The sequence below is a fragment of the Cylas formicarius genome, unplaced genomic scaffold, assembly GCF_029955315.1.
Source record: "Cylas formicarius isolate icCylForm1 unplaced genomic scaffold, icCylForm1.1 PGA_scaffold_6__28_contigs__length_40554024, whole genome shotgun sequence".
In the NCBI taxonomy this organism is placed as follows: Eukaryota; Metazoa; Arthropoda; class Insecta; order Coleoptera; family Brentidae; genus Cylas; species Cylas formicarius.
Genome location: NW_026844347.1, coordinates 6,035,563 through 6,057,923, shown reverse-complemented (window position 1 = coordinate 6,057,923; position 22,361 = coordinate 6,035,563). Strand labels below are relative to the sequence as shown.

Genomic DNA, 22,361 nt, shown 5'->3' with positions numbered 1-22,361 from the left:
TATTATAAAATTAAAAAGGTAACCAACGTTCGTGTTACTGACCACAAGTAACTGTTCATTTTCGGCGGCAACTCATTCATTTTGTGCTTTGTGCACTATATTGCTGTTTCGGAAAGTTGCAAGATTATACATAAAAATGTTGATCCCACTAATACTACGTGAAAAGTGACACAAGCAAGCGCAAGTCACTGATACGACAAATTGGGCAAAATTTTAACAAAAAAAAAATCTCAAATATTTGTTTACCTTCATGACTCGTCCTGTATAGGTACGTCAAAAGTAATTCTTTTAAACTTTTGTAAGGAACTAACCAAAACTATTTGTCAATTGTCAAATTGCTCAAAAATATTTTCATTTTTACATTTACTCTTTCTCTATTCTTTTAAATTTCTATATTTTGCATTGTTTATAGTTTTTAGTGAGTTCTATAACTATCTCAATGCATAGTTATTTTCAACATATTTTCGGAAACAAGCAATAGAAAAGCAAAAGTTGCTAAATGTATTTCCGGTGGAAATGCACCTTTATATTTACTTAGTGGATCTAATTACACTACAACCAATTTTATTTGCCCATTTTGTCATTTCTCCAAAGAATAAATCGTATTTGGCGCAACAGCGGCCATTTTTTTTTTTCAAAATTCAATCACATTTTACAATAAAGATTTACATTATTTGAAAAAGAGAAAATATCCTACATTTATTTACAAGAAGAGTTTATAAAATTTTTAGTTATAGACCATATAATCAGACTGAATGTATGGGGCTTAACCTGTATGTCTGCACCGTGTCAAATCAAGAAGGGAAAGGAAAACCGAAACTAACCAATTATAATAAATAAATGAAAATAGCATATTATGCAGGAAGTTTGACAAATACCTTTTCAGTCATTATTTTGATTTGGCAACAGTGGAGCGAGGGTATGAAGATTTTTATGAACGTGTTTCATAATACACTATTTTATTTATTTATGAAATTGTTTTATGAAGACAAGTCCACTTTGTAATGCGCGTTCAAAATATGTGATTATGCCGGTGGGAACAAATATAATTAAAATTTAATTTAAACAAAAACAACAACCTATATTTTATTAAATACTCTGCAAAACCATTAAAATCCTCAACAAATGGTATACCATATTCCTATAACTTGATACTAAGGATCCTGAAATAAAAGCAAGTTTGTGTAAAAATTGATATATTTGCATTAAGTTCATAATGGAAGGACATGTTTAGACTGCAGTCTTGATGAATTAGTTTATTTTGTAGGGACAATGTGTATTATGCAACAAGCGTGGTAAACGGCATTTGAGTCACGAGTTTATTTGGCACAAGCGGAGCGATGACTTGCAAACGTGTTGCATACTATACTTTTTCTATGTTTTTGGGTACACTTTTGCAAAACAACGGGAATACATTCACTGATATGACCGTCAGAATTCATAAAGGTCAAAAAGTCGTGCGGCAATATCTACGAAAACATCCGATTGCTCCCAAATTCGTGTGGTAATATCCCGGAAATTTCCGAAGGTGCTCGGATCTGTGGAAAACGAAACTGACGTGATAAAATGACAATTTCCGCACGTTAGATCGGTGTATAATTAGGTATTTTACAGAAAGCAGTAGAAAGAACGTGCAGAAAGAAAGAAGGAAATGTATTAGAAATATAGATTTAGAAGCAATGAACGGAGAAGAAGTTTGAACGATTACAAAATGATTTAATTTTTTTGTGGATCAAAGTTGAAAGCGAAGCGAGAATTACTGAAATCTGTATATTCTAGTGAAGACAACGTAATAAATATTCTAAGCATATTTTAATGCTTATCCCCAGGCTTCCATCAGAAGTGCAGAAGAAGATTTACAGACTTAAGTTATGCGTCCATCCCAACAAACCTTCATAAATTGAAGCCCTGAGGATTATTAAAATAAAATTCAATTTATGACACGGCTCTGAGATCATAACTTTCTAAAGATTTGTTTTTGGTTTTTATAGTATTCTCTAATGTATTATTAGTATCTTATGCAACAAGTGTGACAAACGACAATTGAATCCGAGCGGAGCCAGTGCTTAATAAACAAGTGACTTAAAAAAAAGTTTACCAAACGTGTTACATACTATATTTTTTCCACGACAATTAGTTTTTGAAGTACATTTTTGCAAAACATCACGAATTCGTTCACTGACAGTACCATCAGAATTGACAAACGTCAAAATTCAAGCCGTGTCAGCGAAACTGACGTGGTAACACTTTCCTCACGCTAGATCGGTGTATAATTTTGTACTTTAAAGGGAATAGAAAAAATAATATTACGAAGCACACACTGCTGAACACAGGACAACAACTAAGGTGCTATTATTTGCACTAATTGCAAACGCAATGGAGGCAACCTTGAAAGAAAGGCGTATAGCGCCTATTGTAGATTTAGGTACCAAAGATCAATTAACTTTTTATATGCTAATTCAACCCACGCCCAAAATATAACCGTCCGACTAGGTATGTGTATGTACATAGAAGCTGGTTAATGGTGGGTAGGTACGGTTCTAGGTTACGTGACGTATCTAAGTTTGCAACCGGTGTTTTAGGGCTGCTAAAGGAACTTTTCGTTTTAGAAAAAACAACAGCAAAAACTACAGTAAAAACTTTTCACTATTATAACCTGAAAACACGCGGCACTTTTCTAAGTGGTCGTGCAGTCAGGATGGCTATGCTAATATGCTATGCTATTAATAGTGTATATAGGATGGCTCGTTTATTCTAGGAATCAACACCTTATTTCAGAAAAATGGATGCGCCTCGGGCGGCTATGATATTTTCACTCACTAACCTACACTTCGCGCCATTATCTTGCTAAACAGCGATATCCACACACTCAACTCCTTTATGCCTAAAGTTTTAAAGCATCCAAATTTATTGCCGACCTGTCAGCGGCCATGCTGGTTGTTGATCGAAAACTGGTCACTGGAACTTCTTAAAAAAAATCATAGTTCCTCTATTATCAGCATTTAGCCAGGGCCTCTAGTAGCTATATAACATCCTTTAAAAATTGTATATTGTTATGTACACAGGATGTACTTTTGTGGGCAACAACTTTATAACAATATAATATGTTATACGTATGTTTCAAAACACTTTTTGTGCTTTAGTTTTTTTTTTAAATATTTTTTAGAGATTTTAAGATAAGGAATCATACTATAATAAACGCACGACAATATTGCGGGGTATCTCCATAATCTTTAAATAAATACAATTAAATTTGTGCTCTGTAGTTTGTGGCAGTTCTAAGCAGTGTTAGTACAGAGCGTCTATCTTATCTTATTTCAATAAGTACGACACTGAGGAAAAAAAGTTAAATACAAAAAGTGTCCGAAGTATAAGTATATTTTATTTATAGCATAGCATATTGTTTTAAATGGAATGCTATGAATATTTTTTAAAATTCTAATTATTTCTTTTATTTTGAGTAATTTTTGTCATTGCATAGCATACGAAATTTTGAATAGCTTTGGAGAAAAATTAACTTGGTGAACTCTATGGTGAAAATATATTAAAAACTATTATAAAAAAATGTCTTTTCTGATTAAAAAAACTCATATTTTTAATAAAACACCCTGCATTTAGCACTTTTATTGGGTTTAGAATTTAATTCAAATATTCACATATAATTTCATATATATGTCTTTTATTACAAAAATTGGTAGTTTAGAAGTTATGGCCAATTTTCTGGAACAACTAAACCTATATAATATCCTATTCTAAGTTGTTTTTAAACATTAATTACTTAGATTCAATATAAAATCAACAAGTAATGCAAGAAATAGAACTTTTTACTAATTACAAAACATTTTCTACATAACTTACATCTTTGGCTGAATATATCGTTTCAATTTTCCCAACACTTTTCGACCCGCAGCTGTTGCATTCTCTTTCTACCTCTTGGCGAATTCTCATATTTAAGTCTTGGAACCTTGCAACTCCAACCTCCTAACTCGAAAACGTCTTCACGTTTAAACTTTGCCTGGAAAGCGAGCCTCGTAAGTAGTATTCGTTTTTTTTCCCACTTCTCCTGGAATTTTGTCAAACTCTACCAAAAGTGTCTAATATAAATCACACAGTATATCACGTTTAATTTCAGATATACAGAGTGTTTGAAAATATGCTCTGATAATTTCTATGGTAAATAAAAAACGAAAAAATAACGTTAGTTTGATAGATAAACAGGTCAAGATATCTAAATGAAATTTACAGTACAGATAGCTTTGATTTTGTCATGACAGTTACTGTAGACAAAATATTAATTATATTAATACATTAATTATAATTCTGAGTACCGTTTGTGTGTACTATTTTGCCCCCATACTTTTTCACCCAATTTCTGTATTTGTAGTCTAAATTTTATTTAGATATCTTCGATCGTTTGAGAAATAATTTAAAAGAAATGATTTTTTGGCGAGCCTTTTCGGATAGAAACTAAAATTACTTTTTAATATTCCATTTATTCTAGAAATTGGAAAAGCGTTTTTTAGAAAACACTCTGTATGTAGAATACTACAAAACAATAAATAATAAACCATCGATTCCGCAGCTTATTCAGATCTCAGGCGAAAAAGTTACAACCGATTTGAAGTTCTTCGTGGCTTCAGCATACAAGCGATTATACCTGGGATGTAATAAAATAAGGAATGTTCTCTTTTATCTCAATATATTTATACTTAGACTTCCGCAGTTAATATCCAGCCTTGTTTTCAAACTGGTCGGTTATAAACGATTCATCCTGCATAAATGAATGACTTTCGCGGCTTCCATATTCATTAACGTAGTTAAAATTCAACTTCCTTAATTATACGGATGAGAAAAATTGGTAATCGTTTGTTTTTGAGCTGATGGGTTTGACCGAAATTATACCTACTCATGGTTTTAGGTCCTCGGGTAAGATATACAACAGGTATATAATATAGGTTTTAAATTTAGATTTTGTTTTTATTTTTATTTTACTTCCAGGAAATAAATAAAATAATATAAGATTTGGATTCATTCAAGAAAGGGAGATTTAGATCAATATCGAAAACTGTTAATCTCCTATTTTAATAACACTTTGATTATATTGATGCGAATGCCTGAAGGTATTAAGTACAATTATCACTTATAAATATTTGACTGCCCTTTTTTGAGGACCTATATACTCTATATACTTTATTTTCTACAAGAATAATTTAAAGAGTGATTGTTCAGAGATATTTTCTCTTTAGACGGATTCACCATATACAATTATGGATTTGTAAAAAATATACCAACAGATATTAATATTTGAAAGTTGACGACAAGAGTATAATTTTCTGAAATAGAATATTTTTCTCCGAACAAAAAAATCGCAGATGTTAATGCATATGAGGCTTTGTCTGCAGGGTCGCTTGTCCTAAAAACAAAAGAAATCATACTTTCACCCAAACCGACTGACATGTCTTCGAGTTAAATCCCAAATATTATCGCCAGCCACGTCGACCTCATTCTGCCGAACAAATTTGTAAGTTACCGTTTTGCTTCTTAATGAAAGAAATTCAACACTTTGCTTAACAAGGAAAATGCAAAGATTAAACATATAGCTAGTCGTTATTACAGATATGTTGTAGGATTAAATATGCGGAATCTAATATTATAGCATCGCTTGCGATGCGGTCAAATTTAACCAAAAATTATTTCGTTCAATCCCAAACGAGACATAAAAAAGTGATACCATGGAGGATCGATTCACCTCAAATAAAAGTTTAATTTAACAACCACGATTTATTTCACTTTAGCTAAGAGCATTAAGTAATAGAAAAGTTGCTTCATCAGTCTCTACTGAGTTGTACCGATTTTTTTTTCGACAGTTGAAAAGTGAAATGTGCCATGCTAGTTTCAGAATTTAGAATGCGGGCTACCGTTTCTCTATTCATACAGCTTGTTGAAAAATTGACCGCGTTTTGGTTACATTGTAAACACTCGTCAAAGTTCACGTTATTCTCTCTTTACCCGTTTAATGAACATGATTTTTTCTTTGTTAACTAAATGTAGTTTTACATCGAATGTGAGCACTTTGGGGTTTGCTACGTTTTGGTTAGGGTTAGTGGTTAAGTGAAAAATTGTAGATTAGTTATTTTAAAGTGTAGCCTATAACTAATAAAAAAAGTAATAAGAGTAATAAAAGTATGTATGGAATAACAATGGTGTTGCTCATTAAGTTAACTTCTGTCTAGATAAGGTTTTACTCTGTAAAGCCGATCAAGCGTTAAATATGTCCCATTTGTGTGTAAGTATACCTTATTAGGGTAACATCTTGGTTAGAAATAAATTCTACTAACAATATATTTGTAACTTGAAATTTTGCTTTTCCTCAACAAAATTAATATCTCGAATTGCTAAATTTCATCCCATGTGCTGTGATTATGACGAAAACACAGAATTTTGCGCGGATAATATTTTTAATTATATATAATAATTTAATGGGCAACTATTTTGGTACTCTGTTAACTTCGTTTTCACGTAGTGATTAAATTAATTTTGAAGCATAAACATTGAAAATGTTAAGTGCCAGATTATAATCAAAATTCAACAAACGAACGGGTGATGTCCCGGAATAAGTGTTCATTCATTAACTTTATTTAAAAGCGAAGACTAGAAGATGAAGTATTTGACTAGTTGAAGCGTTTTAATAATAGACGAGTATCATTTATGGAACTAAAAGAAGGAAAAAAAAACTGGAAGAATCCAACAAAATACTATTTTTAAAAATGTTGCTAGTAAAGACTCTTTTCAGTGCTGAATATTTGAATTTAATTCTTCGTTTCGCCTGTCTTTGTCACACATACATAGTGCGCGGCTTCTTGAATTCTACTCGACTTTCTGTGGCGCGTAACACGCGTTGGGTTGAGATAACTGAATTAGCTACGAGGGAATATTGTTATTATCCAAACCTAATTTATATATCGATAGATTCAGTTTTTTAAAATTTAAAAAAGTATTAAATATTATTGTATCTACCATTCATCGCTAAAAAACTGAGGGTGAACTATTATTTAGGAACGGTCCCGGTTATACTCGTAAGTTCATCTCTTGTTTGAACGGAAGTTTCACGCACTTTTTCCTTTAATAATCCTCATAAAAAGTGTACAATGGTTTTAAATCTTGAGATAGTGGAAGCCACTCAACTGGTCCTTCAAAATTAATTCATCTTGCTGGGTAGTCATTTTCCGGACAGTTTCGCACTACCCTCTCAGAATGTACTGGTGGAGAATTTCTTGCAAGACGGTCACTCTTGGTGACTTAAACAACGTATTTTATTAACAAGCGGTGTGGCTCTCAGAAAATGTATGTACTATGTAAGGTGACTTTAGCATGCACCCAGTGGTAAGAAGGTTCTGTTCATTAACATGAACGTACTGAAAAATCAGTAGCACCTTTTAGATATTTTGACATATCACCTTGTGTACATTATTTCTCTACCTATTTTTTTTCATTTTCTACTATTTTTTAATTGATTTGTTAGAAAGAATAAGTTCTTATAAAAGTATAAATATAAAAAAAGTTGACAAAAAAACAACTATTAATACCTTAATACTACCTGGGGCGTATTATATTGCACAAGTGAAAACACACTCGGTTTACTTTATTTTCTTTCTTTTCAAAACGTTAATGTAAATAATTTAAATTTTTGTGCCCAACATTCTCAACGCTAGGAAATCTATCTCACATGTCATTCCGTCCAAGCAAATTTGGAAAATTAAAATATTTTATACGAAATTAAAACAATTTATGCATAAATTTGCATGATGCTTGCATTTGCCAGAGGTGGAAGAACCATATTTGGCGTGTAATGAACTTGGTTTATGCCTTCTTAAACTGATCGGTTGTGACAATCCCTGACGTTCTTATTCTATTAATTACACTTAATCAGAGTTGATATCCGGAGCGGAAACAAGTAATTTCGTCATCCAATTAAGTCTTAAGAAGACGACCATTACCACGTTGATTAACATCGTATCAAAAAACCATGTTCCCGCCGTTTTCGTAACTCTTCGCGCCATTGACAGAATATGTGGTGTGAGTAACCAACGACGAAGAGGGGGCAAACGCGTCGAACAACAGCGAAACAGTGGGATAGGCAGACAATGCGAGACTTGGCTGGTCATTGGTGCGGTCATACGAATTACCTCGCAACTCTTCAGTGTCTTCAGTATTCGATGTGCAGTGAATGACTAGTGGACTTCAAAGTTGAATGCCCTTACGGCGCGCGATAGTTACTTAAAACAAGGCTAATACTAAAACGATTATGGGTTCACAAAAGTAAATCCTTCTAAGGCGCCGTTTTAAACTTGTTATTTAATTTTATAATTTTAGGACGTGATTATGTTAATTTCCAGAAGAAACTAAACTATAATGGAGTGCTTTTGTTCCAAATCTGTGTCGGTCCATTGCAAAATTGTGTTCTTAGACGAGACGGAACTGGTGCACGAACTACAAAGTAACAGTACCGGACAGGCGCTGTTGGACATCGTCTTCCGGCATTTAAATTTGCTAGAGACGGCTTATTTTGGTTTGCGATTCTTGGATCAAAACGGTCAGACCCATTGGCTCGACCCGTCAAAAAAATTGAACAAGCAAATTAAAGGACCTGACCCATACACTTTGTATTTTGGGGTCAAATTTTATGCAGCTGACCCATGCAAACTTTTGGAAGAAATTACCAGATACCAGTTTTTTCTTCAAATCAAGCAAGATATTCTGCAAGGAAGGTTATTAGTACCGTTTGAATTGACAGCAGAACTAGGTGCTTACATTCTGCAGTCAGAATTAGGAGATTATGATCCCCGGCGACATGGATATGGATATGTTTCAGAATTTCGATTTTTACCCAACCAAAGTGTAGAACTGGAAATGAGAATTGCCGAACTACATCAAACGTTAGTTGGTCAGCTACCTTCCCAAGCAGAAATCAATTATCTGGATAAAGTGAAGTGGCTGGAAATGTATGGCGTTGATTTACATCCAGTTTTAGGGGAAGATCATGTGGAATATTTTTTGGGATTAACACCTAGTGGTATTGTCGTTTTAAGGAATAAAAATACAGTAGGGAATTATTATTGGCCTCGAATTACGAAGATATACTTCAAAGGAAGATATTTTATGTTAAGAGTGACTGACAAGAATAATGATGAGTGCACATATGGGTTTGAAACTCCATCCAAATCTGCATGCAAGCACTTGTGGAAATGTTGTGTTGAACATCATGCTTTCTTCAGACTAGTACAGGTGCCGCCCACAACACCAGATATATTCGCCCTTGGATCTAGATTTAGGTTGGTCTTAATTCTTATGTAATGAATTTTCCCGGAATTGCAGATTGTAAATTAACATTAAAACACATTTTTGACAGTTTTTAAACTACCAGTTCAAATATGCTTAATATCATTGCGTGTTTTTTTAGGTACAGTGGCAGAACAGAAAAGCAGGCAGTAAGAGATGCTCAAATGAGACTGCGTCAACCTCCAACATTTTCACGCAACCCTTCAAGGAGGTTTCAGAAAAGAACTTTGGGCAACAATGAAATTCATTTGGCTAATGAATCTGCTTATAAATCATACATTCCAAAACAGGAATTGAAACACATCTCACTACCATTGCCAGCTGACAACTGTGAAAGTTCCTATAATTCTGCAACATTGAAGAGTAACATGACTAATAACAAATATGATTCCCCTAGAAGCACGCGGAGTGCGCCTTGGTCGCAGCCTCACTCAAAAGGGCTATACAATTCATCTGTACCTCCTAGTCCTCGATCTGTCCGATCAGGTAGCCGCTATAGGTCTTCATCTGTAGATAGCCAAAGTTCCAATGATTCACGTTCTTGTAAAAAAAGACGACACAGAAGCAGAACGTCCGATAATGAGAGTGAATTATCCAAAAGTTCAAACAAATCGAAAAGAAAGCACCGGAGGAGAAAATCAAAAAGTAGACGCGATTCGGGTTCGGAATTTGAATCAAAATCTCTAGACAACCGAAAGTCTAGATCAAAGTCTGATAATTACTATGAACTGGTTGATTCGGAGTTGCAGTGGCAAGAAGTACAAATGAAAAACCAAAGCCGGGACAGTAATTCCAACTCCATCCAACAAGCTAATGTGGTGAGCAGCAGAAGTCGAGGACATGAAAAATCTAAACAACACTCTTCACCTGATTATGGCACAGGTAATCGACCCCGTAAACACAGGAAACATAGGTCAAGGTCGAGGTCACCCAGTGAATCAAAATCTTGGCTTACAGACGAACTAAAGAAGCATTTAGAATTTGATTTAGTGGACACTTCCGGAATGAGTGATTTACAACTAAGAGAAATTCCTTACACAGTGGTGAAAACTAATTATTCCACACATGTAAAACTGAAATCACCGAACTTAAACAAAAGCGACATCAATAATGTATCATCTTATTCATTTCAATTTCGAGATAAGAGTTTGCACGACCAGCCTTCCTTGGTGAATGAAGCAATGACTAATTTTTCCTTTCCAGATGATAATAATAGTGAAATTTTAAAAGTTTCTGATCATATGAAACATAATTTTTATAACGGTAGCCAATCTACTCATTCTAGTATTTATTCCAATCAAATTAATGGCCCTATGCAAGAAAATTTTTCGAATTTTCATAGAGTTCAACACGAACATTCCGATTCGGGGTTGGGAGTGGAACAAGACTGTGATATTAAAAGGCAACATAGATTGTAAATAATTTAATGAATAAAATTATGTTTTTGCAACTGTAATTATTATTATTAAATTTCATAAGTTGTATTCATTAGGGTGTCAAATTCAAACTAGTTACCTTTGTTTTATTTATATTAAGATTTTTTACATATTCACTTACACTCGATATTATTTATTGTTACCTTGTAATAATATATAAATAAACACATATTTATTGACCTGTTACTTATTTCACACGCGTTTAATGAATAAAAAAATCGGTAGATTCAACGATATATAAACCTCTACTGAAAATTTGTATTCCTTTATTGTCTCAACAAACATGGAATGCACGCTTATGACTCACAAGGAATATTTATTGCCTTTTTATTCGTATTCATACATACCTTTATCAACCACGAGTAAAATTTCAATGACAAGCGAACTTAACGCCTGCAATATAAAAAAAAAGGTTCGAACGGAAAAATTTGTAAGGCAACCAGAGAAACGTGTATTATATATCCATACAGATTACTATTTCGATAAAATTGCGCTACTTCAGAAGCCCGTTGGACGATGGCGCTCACTTTTAGTTCCCCTTCACTTTAAATACATTTATTTCGTTTGGTTGTATGTTGAATTGCCTATAATCCACGTAAAATGCTAAAATTTTTAAATACATCAGGTGAAAATATTTTTTTTATTTCCCATTTTACCATATCCAATTATACTCGATCAAGCCTGCGTAAAGTACCACTTTAAGACGCTCGCTTAGATTTTGGAAGCGGCTGACCTGACAGTAAATTTGACGAGATTCCAACCTGCTAAAGGCAGATGTCGGTGATTAATGAGTAACGATTTCACATCGGGTGCGAAGTTCATCGGCTAGCTAGACGTTAGTCAGATTTTAATTACGGATGGTATTTTGACATTTGTCAGTTCTGATAGTCACGTCACACGTGACTCAGTGCAGGTATTCGTGCTGGTTTGCAAAAATGTACTGTAGGAACGATGTAGTGTGCAACACGTTGATAAAATATTTTAGTCCCTTTACAACTAAGCACTTGCCTTGTTCCAAATCAAACACATGACTAAAGTGGCGTTTAACTAACTTGTTGCACCATTATTTCCGAACCACAGCACAAAAAACAATGTTCAGTCCCCGTGAAAAGCTTTTTTTTTCAATATTTAATTACTTTATCAAAAATCAACCGTTTGCAGTAGTGAGGGGATAATACGAGTATAGCGAATTTGGATGTTTGACAAGTTGACACTATAAAAACGTACAAAAATTAACCTCGTCGCTCATCGCCGGTAAGAAATCAAGTCAAGTGTAACTCGAGGGATGGCTTGATTATTTGAACCACTTGAGCGCCGAGTACTTAATTAAAACGATTTGATTATAATCGTAGAAACAGTATGATGTAGCCTATAAACTTTAATACTCGTGAGGATTTTTTTAAATTTAACTTAAATTTCTTCAATTTTATGCTTTATTATTAACTTTCATAGCTCATAAAAATGTTAGTAATCTTAATACTGAGTACATTACAAGTGTGGCATATATACTATTCTACTAAAATCATATTTAAATGGAGGGAATAAATAAAGCTGAATCCAAATAGTCAATCTCGCATGAAAAATCAGAACAATCGTGACGTATGCGTAATTGGAAATAAAGATCACGTTGGCAAGTTCTTCCGACGAATCCGATTAGAAAAAAACGAAGCCCTAGCCAATTTCCGGTGACCGCAAATCGGGATAGAAGTCCGTCTATTTCTAGGATTGACGTCCTTTTCTTGGGAAATTTATTAAGAGCGACGTGATTCGAGCGAGACCTCTGAGTGACGAAAGAGCGGAAAATTCGTTTAGGCAAAAAAGGAATAAAATTCTCTCAACACCTTGAAAATGTGTTTGCGAATAAACCGGTTCTAAAGTGATCCAAACTGGACGCGACTGAAACCGGAACACTCGAGTCAAGGATTGGAATTTTCAGAATTCACAAAATGGGAGTTGGCTTCCGCAATGTAGATTCTTACGATTTTTAGTCTTGTAATTACGGACTGCTCCTTCCTGAATAAATATATCAGTTGTTTTCTTGCGCTTACATTCGTTAGAATTTTCTTTAATTTTGTATTGTCTTAGTTGCATTCAGATTGCCAGAGTTCTGTTATTTGTTTCTTTATTGTCGCACTAAATTTTTTCCAGTCCAGTCCAATGTGGTATATTTAGTTTTCCTAGCCAATAGATTCGTGTCAATAGATCAACAGAGTGGATGCTAACCGTTGGGTGCAGGGTTAACGAATAAGAAGTTTCATTGCAGTAAAATGAACTGCTAACTTCGTCTTTGAAGAATTGCTCGTTTGAGTTATTTGTCAGTAATTCAGGTGCAGTTGGAGTTTTCTTGATGTTAATAGGGTAATTTCAGACTTATTTATTTAGAAGCGCACTATTATTCTTCTCGGTTGAAGATATCGAAGTTTTGGTGATTGAGTTGGACTGAGATGTTGAGATCATAGTTGAGTAGGAGCTGCTTTCTTCTGCATTTTAATAGGAGACTTCCAGTTTCACTACACAGGAAGGAAGACGGATAGATTCGCGGGTACTGCCATAGGCAATAATGCTGTAGTCTATTTTAGACAGGCTGTGAGGATTTCTGCCTTCATTCTACATACAGTTCAGATTGTAGTAGATTACACGTTGTCTTGTGCAGTGCAGGTTTTTGTCAGATTAGCTAGATATAAATATCTTATCGATGTACACATTTAATAGTTTTAAATATGGATCATCATGACAGCTTGTTACGAATTTCAGTGATCACTACGTTGAAGAGGACGACTCTTAAAGTAGAGCCTTGTAGTATGCCATTTTTTTAGACGTGTGCTCTGTGCTAACTTGTACGCAAAACTTGCGGGACTCCATGTTAAAGAAATGCGAATTAAATTGGAAAATGACAAGCACATGACACATCAAACTTTTTTTTATTGCGCAGTGAGTGAAGAAGCCAAATGTTTTTCTAAGGCAAAAAATGAGACCTGGATTTTGAAATCGTCCGATACATAAGTGCTGTCCAATTGCTCGGATGAAACCTGTCTGTGCGGACACCTCTACTAAGCGGACAAATTTTCTGCACTCAAACCTCTGCCTATTTCTTTAAATGTAGAAATCACTACTATAACCAGACGTGGACAATTTTTTCAAAAATCTGGAACCTCTGTCAAACGAATACGATAAGGGGACGTGACACAGCACTCTGCAGCCGGGAAATAAACCTCTCTAACAAAGGAATTAACTTGCTGTGATTTTAATTGCATTGATAGAGCGAAATATGAAATGGCGCCTGTAAAAACTTCTTAGCTTACGTCAATAAATGGAAGTCATTAACGTTTTGTAGAAGAAACATCTATCAGCACGAAAGCTTGCACGGAATTGGAACTCAGGAAAGAACACTGAACAAAAAGAACTGTCTTTTGATAAATGAGGGACTCCGATTTGACAAAGTGTGTTTTGACTGTTTTGCACGTGCTGGAAGGCAAAAAATTTCGATATCGGAAACTTTAGTGAAGACCAAAGTTCAGAAAATAGCAAAAAAATTAAAGCGCGTTCAACGGTTGGTTGGAAAAATTACGTTGGAGAAACGCGATAAGTTTTAAGTGTATCTCCATTATCCTGCTAGTCGATAAGTTGCAGATGAATGACAGATTTCTAGCTTTATGAGACTATAAAACGTGTAGTAAACCTAATGCAACCTATTTTTCCCAGGTTTTTAACAAAATTGTTCTTGACACCTCCGAGCGCCCCTATTATGAGTGGTATGAAACTACCCTTAAATTCATACTAAGAACATTTATTGAAAATATTAAGTCTCTGTATTTTGTAATTTTCTCTTCCTCCTTTTTGATTACTCTTCTGTATCTATCTTGAATTAGGTAGCCCGCTAAAACGAGAATGTTAGATTTTTTGAAATATTCTTTGTGTATATGTTGCATAGACTAAGTTTCTTTCCATGTGGGGTTAATTTTAGTTAGCGCACCAGAGTCTAAGTCAAGTTTTTTAGTTTTTCTTTTGGCTGTCTCTCTGAGATCTGCAGTTACAAAAATAACACTATATTCCGGGATATCATCCGTTCGCTTGTTGAACTTGTGAGATTTTGGCGAAACGTCTGCAGGATTCCAGTCGGAGTTCAACAAGCGAACGGATGATATCCCGGAATATAGTGTCCATCCGTGAATCAATACGTGAATACATATATATATATATATATATATATATATATATATATATATATATATATATATATATATATATATATATATATATATATATATATATATATATATATATATATGATGACACTATATTCCGGGATATCATCCGTTCGCTCGTTGAACTCCGGCTGGAATCCTGCATCCGACTGGAATCCTGCAAATCTTGCATCCGACTGGAATCCTGCAGACGTTTCGCCAAAATCTCATTTGGCATCTTCAATGCTCGCGCTCCGAAAACACTTCGAGTGTTCGAAGTGTTTTCGGAGCGCGAGCATTGAAGATGCCAAATGAGATTTTGGCGAAACGTCTGCAGGATTCCAGTCGGATGCAAGATTTGCAGGATTCCAGTCGGATGCAGGATTCCAGCCGGAGTTCAACGAGCGAACGGATGATATCCCGGAATATAGTGTCATCATATATATATATATATATATATATATATATATATATATATATATATATATATATATATATATATATATATATATATATACAGTGTGTCCAAGATAAGGATGCACAGCATGGGGATCTCGGAAACTATAAGAGATACAGTGTCGGTTAAATTAGACAAAAGTTGCGCATTTTGATACCGAACAAGATCCCGTTTTACAAATTTGAAAATTCCAAGCCGTTCCGGAAATATCCGAGAAAAACCGAAATATTGCGATTTCGTTTTTATTATTTTTTAAAGCTATTTGAAAAGATATGAAAAAACGGAAAACACTTTTCCATTGGCACTTTTTAATCTCTCCAAATTGACGTTAACAAATTTTCATTACAGCGTTTCGATTCCATGGAACCACCATCAACTTTGATTTTTCTTATGGGACGGAAAAAAAGTACACACAGTATTAGGTTGTGCTTTTCATTGCGAATTAAACGATGTACGATACAATACGGTTACTTATGTTTTTATCCAGAAAAATGGCTTTTTAATACATTTCTAGTATTTTATTGTAGTAGGCCATGAGATCCGAACGATGAAAGGCAAAAGAAAATGGTTGACAAGTTCGAGTTAATGTGTTTATTTATTTACTAACTCTAACTGTTCATTTAACATAACAACTAAATCCAACAAGTTAATGAAAAACAAATTCTATAACAAATGTTCGAATAAATGACCTCCATTTTCTAGGCATAAGTACGCCCGTCTCACGGTAGACTCCAAAACACGACTTAACATTTCAGGAGTAATTTTATTAAACGCTGCTCGTACTGATTGACGTAATTGTTCCTCGTTGTCAAAACATTCTTTGAATACCTCATTTTTTATGTAGCCCCATAAGAAAAAGTCCAAGGGAGTTAAGTCCGGGGACCTTGGAGGCCAAGGTGTTTCACTGTAAGTCCCAGTGTATTTTCCATCAAACCGTTCAGTTAAATATTGGCGAACTTCTCTGGAGTTATGGGCTGGGGCACCATCTTGTTGGAACCAGCAGCCTTGCACAGCGCCTAGCGGTAAATCATCTAAGGCATCTTCTAAATCGTGCCTCAAGATGTCAAGGTACCGCTCGGAAGTTAAGGAATTATTATAGAAAATAGGGCCTATAATCTTGCTACCAAAAATCCCACACCAAATATTAAACCCAAAGCGAACTTGATGTCTGGATAGTCTATTAACACGTGGATTTTGTTGCGACCAATAGTGTGTATTGCGCCTGTTATAAATACCGTTATTGGTCACCATACTTTCATCAGACCAAATCACTTTATATGGAAAATTAAAACTCTCATCACACATCCTGGTATACCACTCACAAAAATGTCTACGTCGTTCGTCGTCACCCGGTTTTAATCCTTGACATATTCTGAATTTGTAAGGCTTAAATTCATTTTCCTTAAAATAAACTGAGCTGTAGATTTAGCTACCCCATTCTGGTCTTCAATTTCTCTGGTAGAAGTTTGTGGATTTTCGATAACAGATTGTAGAACAATGTATTGGTTTTCTTCATTGGAAGGTTTTTGTCGGGATAATGCAGGCTTCTTAAATGATCCATATTCTTTCAGATTAAATAACAAACGCCGAAAAATACTCTTGTCAGGTTGTCTCCGCTCTGGGTATTTGTTAGAATACATACGCTCGGCTTCCACACAATTTCTTTGGCATCAGATGTAGCAAGACAGCATATCACATTTTTCTTCGTTTGTAAAATTACCTCCCTCCATTGTAGAACAAAATAAATTAGAAAAAGACAATAACAATAAAAATACAAAAACAATAACTAAAGGAATAAACTTATGATCGACTGATAACAAAGACAAATAACATTAATGTGTCATTGAAATTGACTGGATGTCATTTTGTCATGGCCTACTCCATTTAAATGCTGAAATGTATTAAAAATCCATTTTTCTGGATAAAAACATAAGTAACCATATTGTATCGTACATCGTTGAATTCGCAATGAAAAGCACAACCTAATACTGTGTGTACTTTTTTTCCGTCCCATAAGAAAAATCAAAGTTGATGGTGGTTCCATGGAATCGAAACACTGTAATGAAAATTTGTTAACGTCAATTTGGAGAGATTAAAAAGTGCCAATGGAAAAGTGTTTTCCGTTTTTTCATATCTTTTCAAATAGCTTTAAAAAATAATAAAAACGAAATCGCAATATTTCGGTTTTTCTCGGATATTTCCGGAACGGCTTGGAATTTTCAAATTTGTAAAACGGGATCTTGTTCGGTATCAAAATGCGCAACTTTTGTCTAATTTAACCGACACTGTATCTCTTATAGTTTCCGAGATACCCATGCTGTGCATCCTTATCTTGGACACACTGTATATATATATATATATATATATATATATATATATATATATATATATATATATATATATATATATATATATATATATATATATATATATATATATATATATATATATATATATATATAAGGCTTACGACAGGGCTGTTGTCTCTCACCTACACTTTTCAAGATATACTTAGATAAGGCTTTAGAGAAATGGAGTAGGAAGATTAGTGAGATGGGACTGAGAGTGGGAGACTACCCATTGTACAGTTTATATTTTGCGGACGATCAGATAGTCATAGCAGAAGACCAGGACGATCTCAACTATATGATACGAAAACTGAAAGATGAATATCAAGCTGCTGGCCTTACAATAAATTGGGAAAAATCAGAATATATAATAGTAGGGAACGAACATCAAGAAGACCTAATATTAGAAAATCATAAACTCAAAGGTGTAAAAACTTGTAAATATCTAGGAGTTACACTTAACAAGCAGGGCAGCAGTGACGATAAAATAAAGGAAAGAACCAATAAGGGTAAAAAGGTTATAAGATAGTTGAACTCGATCTTATGTGATAAAACAATTACAAAAGAAACGAAAAAACGGATATACACTAGCATCGTCCAGAGTATAATCACATACGGATCCGAAACGTGGGATATGACAAAAAAGAACAGAAACAAATTGATGACGACGGAAATGGACTTCTTACGACGTAGCTGCAGAAAATCAAAAATGGAAAGAGTAAGAAATGACACCATAAGGGAAAGCATGAACATGAACACAAATACAATAGAACAAATAGAGAAAAAACAGCTGATATGGTTTGGACATACGAAAAGAATGGACGATACAAGATGGCCCAAACGCCTACTCGTGTGGGTACCAGTAGAGAAAAGAAAACGTGGAAGACCTCGAAGAAGCTGGAGGAATGAGGTAGATGAAGCTATGACATCCAGAGGGCTAGAGGAAGACATGTGTCTGGATAGAAAGAAATGGAAACTGGGGGCGGAGAGGCGGCACGTACCGTAGAAATCCGTTATATATATATACATATATATATACATATATATACATATATATATATATATATATATATATATATATATATATATATATATATATATATATATATATATATATATATATATATATATATATATATATATATATATATATATATATATATATATATATATAATAAATTTACGTATTTAAAGGTTTTCTTGATATCAAACAATTAAACAAATTTTATTTCTCTTTGGTTCAAGGTCATATGACGTATAACATTCTCGGATGGGGTGGAGCTTCTGAAAAACACCTACGCAAATTAAACCTAATACAAAAATTATTTATGTACTGATCAGACTTTTGGATATGAGCCAATTGTACTGTCACGAAATTTTAAAAAATATAAAAAAGGAAGGATTAATATAAATCTTAGTTTAAACCGTTACTAACAAAGTCAAAGTCAAAGAAGTCTGAGGTTCGATTCACCCAGGTTGTATAACATGATGCCGAGAGATATACAGGAAACAAAATCTTGTCAAACGTTTAAAACTAAAGATTGGATCTTCTTAAGAGGCCGACAGGTGTTTAGTGCTTTAATTAACCTTAAATACCAAAAATAACATTATAGGACTTTTATTATTGCCTATCTCATTCTGAATACGACGTAAACTCGGCTACGCCTTAACCTCTGCTATAACCAAACTAATCCAACTTTGACAACATCTCTCGATTATAGACATTTTACACTTCATCACAACTAACACTCAAACATTTTCACGCACAAGCACTCTATAAGCGCTTTTTTTTGTGTGTTTGATAAATTAAATATTATTATTATTATTAGCTTTTAATGAAATTCTCAAAGAATTGAACTTTTTTGACACATTCTAAAAATTCAGTACCTAAGTAAGTAAGGGAGTATTTTTAAAAAAGAAATATAAATATTTACTCTGGTTTTGGTTTGCTGTTGGATTGCTTCCCTGAAATTCTACAATATATTTTAAAAAAGCGTATTCCTTATTCGGTTCATGCCATATTAAGTTCTAGTCAAAGACAGACTCCACATTTTCATATGCTACTCTAGTAATAATGGAAAAATATTTCCCTTTTTTCTGTGTGTAGTTTTTTCTTCTGAATAAGTGGAATATCATTAAAATACTCCCATTTTATCCAAATTTGAATTATCACCATAGCATACTTATAAAGGCGTTTTGTTGTTTGACAATACAGAAGTCAAAGATTATAAATTTTGCTCTGTCCAATATTGAATCTCTGTGCACCTGTCTGTTGTTTATTTCTCGCAACAGTGTATTCATTTTTTATTATGTGACACAGGATATAGATTTATTATTTATTTATTTTATTGTCTTATTGGCCTTTCTTTCCTCTGGCAACAACTATAAGGTATATTGGTTTGCTTACCCTAGAGGAAAATTTTCGCAATTAATACTCACTTTGATAATACTTTTTGATTTGCTTATATTAAAGCAATGGTATCGGAAACTTTCAACATTTGACATTTATCATAATATGTTTAAATCGTATGGGTCAGAACGTTAAGCATTACAATTGAATGTTTCAAAATTTTTCAGGGAAAATATTTGTTATAGCATATAAACAGTTTTTATAATCGTAAGGAAAGGCTTGGACAGATTCCTGCAAACTACTTTAAATCGAGACGGTCCTATTCATTGTCCTATTTTGAACAAAGAATAATTTTCTGATTGTTGTCGAGTGGATGTCACAATTGCTTTTACCTGCTCTACAAATATAGTATTGGTTAGTCTCAGCAATACCAATGATTTCCACTGTTTGGCAGAGAGAGTTTGAGGTTCACCTGCTTTTATAATACAGGTCTACAAAATGAAACATTTTGACAGGTGTTTTTATTTTTGATAAGTGATTTTATATAGTTTTGGTAGGCTGATTTCAAAAATTCTATGGATTTACTTTTATTACGTAAGGTTTTTTTGCAATTATCAACGGAAAAAAAACGATATTTCTAATATAATTTGCTTTTTTATTTAGTAAAAAAAGTGAAAACAAAAATCTTTACTCAGACTTTTTTGAGTGAAATCTTCGTCTTTTTGCCAGAAAGCTGCGTTGTCCGCATATTCGGCTGTGTATTTTTAATGGGATATGCCGTTTTAATATCCATTAGTCTACCATCATCGTTATGCTCCATCTGACTTGGTATCGCCGTTTCCTTAATTTCCTGGTGAAACCTCTTTCCCTGTTCTTCACTAATTGCTCCAAGATTTTCAGGAAAATATTTCAAGTGCGAAAACAGTAAACACTGAAACCCAGGCATTGTTCTCGACATTGGTTATTGTGTTTTAAAAATCCTTCTATTTGTATATATAATGTTCTTATCTGCGGCGCAACAAAAATATCTTCTTTTATCGTGGCATCAGATATAGCTGGAAGTTTCGTGCACAAATATTTGAACCACTGCCCATTTTTGTCTAGGGCCCACAAATAAAGCATAGAAATTTTGTATAACCCCTCTGTTCATCCAATGATGTTCTTGGTAGTTTATTTTCTTCAAAAGAAACCGACGCTAGTTCGTTACCATTATGCAATAAAACGCCTTTTAAACTACACTACCTTGAGTCAATAAACAGGCACCATTCTTCTTTTATTTCCTAATTTTGAAACTGAGTTAGGAATATTGTTGCAATGCACTAGCGGTCCTTCCCGCGTAAAATATTGACACAACTCTTTTTCGCGATCCCGGTAGAAGCTTGATGTGATGCTACCAATTCGGATGCATCCTTTGGAAGGTGCAAATCTCTAATTAAAACATTTAACTCGCTTTGGTTAAACACTTCGGGCTCTCTGAAATCTGGTGTGAAATCTGCGTCATTTGGTTCTTTTGGGGTGGTAGGTATCGGTACATCTGACCCATGAGGAACTGGGCGAATAGCAGACTCAAGATTGGCATACAAAATTTGTTTCTTATTTTTTCTGTTGCATCCTTGAATGTCACACGAACAAACATAACAATCATCACTGTGATCGCCATGCGTTAGGTACACCAAAGCTTAAACATTTTTTCGTACCTTTTTGCAAACGGAACAAATAGTATGAGGAACTTGTCTTGGTCGCCAGTTTTTATACTAAAATAAGCGTGGTATACATTTTTCCCAAAAAAAGTTATGGTTTATATTTGCCTTACTACGACGTAACTCCCACAGATATAACCAAACTTATTTGGATTGTTCACACAATGCCTTCTTTCCATATTTATACGTTCTACAACACTAGAAATACGCAACAACAAAAGCAACAGCGGCGAACACAGCAGCATGATGACCAATACAACCAAAGCAGGTTACAACGCTATATTGACGCTTTTGCGCCAACTCTGTTGCTTTGCAGGGAAATCTAATATTATCCAGTGTTGCCCAATCACATTTAATTTTATAAAAATCAATTCATTTTAAAATCATGCTTAAGATGGAACAAACATATTCGTGTTATAGGCATGTATATTAATAAAATAACATTTTGAAGATATAGAGCGCTATAAAAAAAATGACGTGAGCAAAAATATCCCGTTTTTTGGAAAAGGTGCCCCCAAAAATATACAAATAAGCAAACAGAAACGTT

The 22,361-nt window shown here is 34.0% G+C and overlaps 1 protein-coding gene and 1 long non-coding RNA gene across 2 annotated transcripts; one reads left to right on the top strand and one right to left on the bottom strand.

Annotated features, from left to right (window-relative positions):
* Nucleotides 1-903: 903 nt before the first annotated feature.
* On the bottom strand, nucleotides 904-11,626 carry LOC132703105 (uncharacterized). Its single transcript, XR_009619028.1, has 4 exons — nucleotides 11,432-11,626; nucleotides 11,123-11,378; nucleotides 3,859-4,015; nucleotides 904-1,163 (listed from the first exon to the last, which is right to left on the bottom strand). It is a non-coding gene; the product is annotated as an uncharacterized LOC132703105 (long non-coding RNA).
* On the top strand, nucleotides 7,926-10,887 carry LOC132703104 (band 4.1-like protein 4). Its single transcript, XM_060672170.1, has 3 exons — nucleotides 7,926-8,319; nucleotides 8,374-9,332; nucleotides 9,461-10,887. Exons 2-3 carry the CDS (start codon nucleotides 8,413-8,415, stop codon nucleotides 10,755-10,757), a joined length of 2,217 nt encoding a protein of 738 aa, XP_060528153.1. The 5' UTR covers nucleotides 7,926-8,319; nucleotides 8,374-8,412; the 3' UTR covers nucleotides 10,758-10,887.
* Nucleotides 11,627-22,361: the final 10,735 nt, after the last annotated feature.

Excerpts from the sequence above, each read along its gene's own strand:
- LOC132703104 (XM_060672170.1), top strand. The coding sequence starts at position 8,413 with ATGGAGTGCTTTTGTTCCAAATCTGTGTCGGTCCATTGCAAAATTGTG. Across the intron at positions 9,333-9,460 it reads GCCCTTGGATCTAGATTTAG|GTACAGTGGCAGAACAGAAA; the intron begins GTTGGTCTTAAT and ends GTGTTTTTTTAG.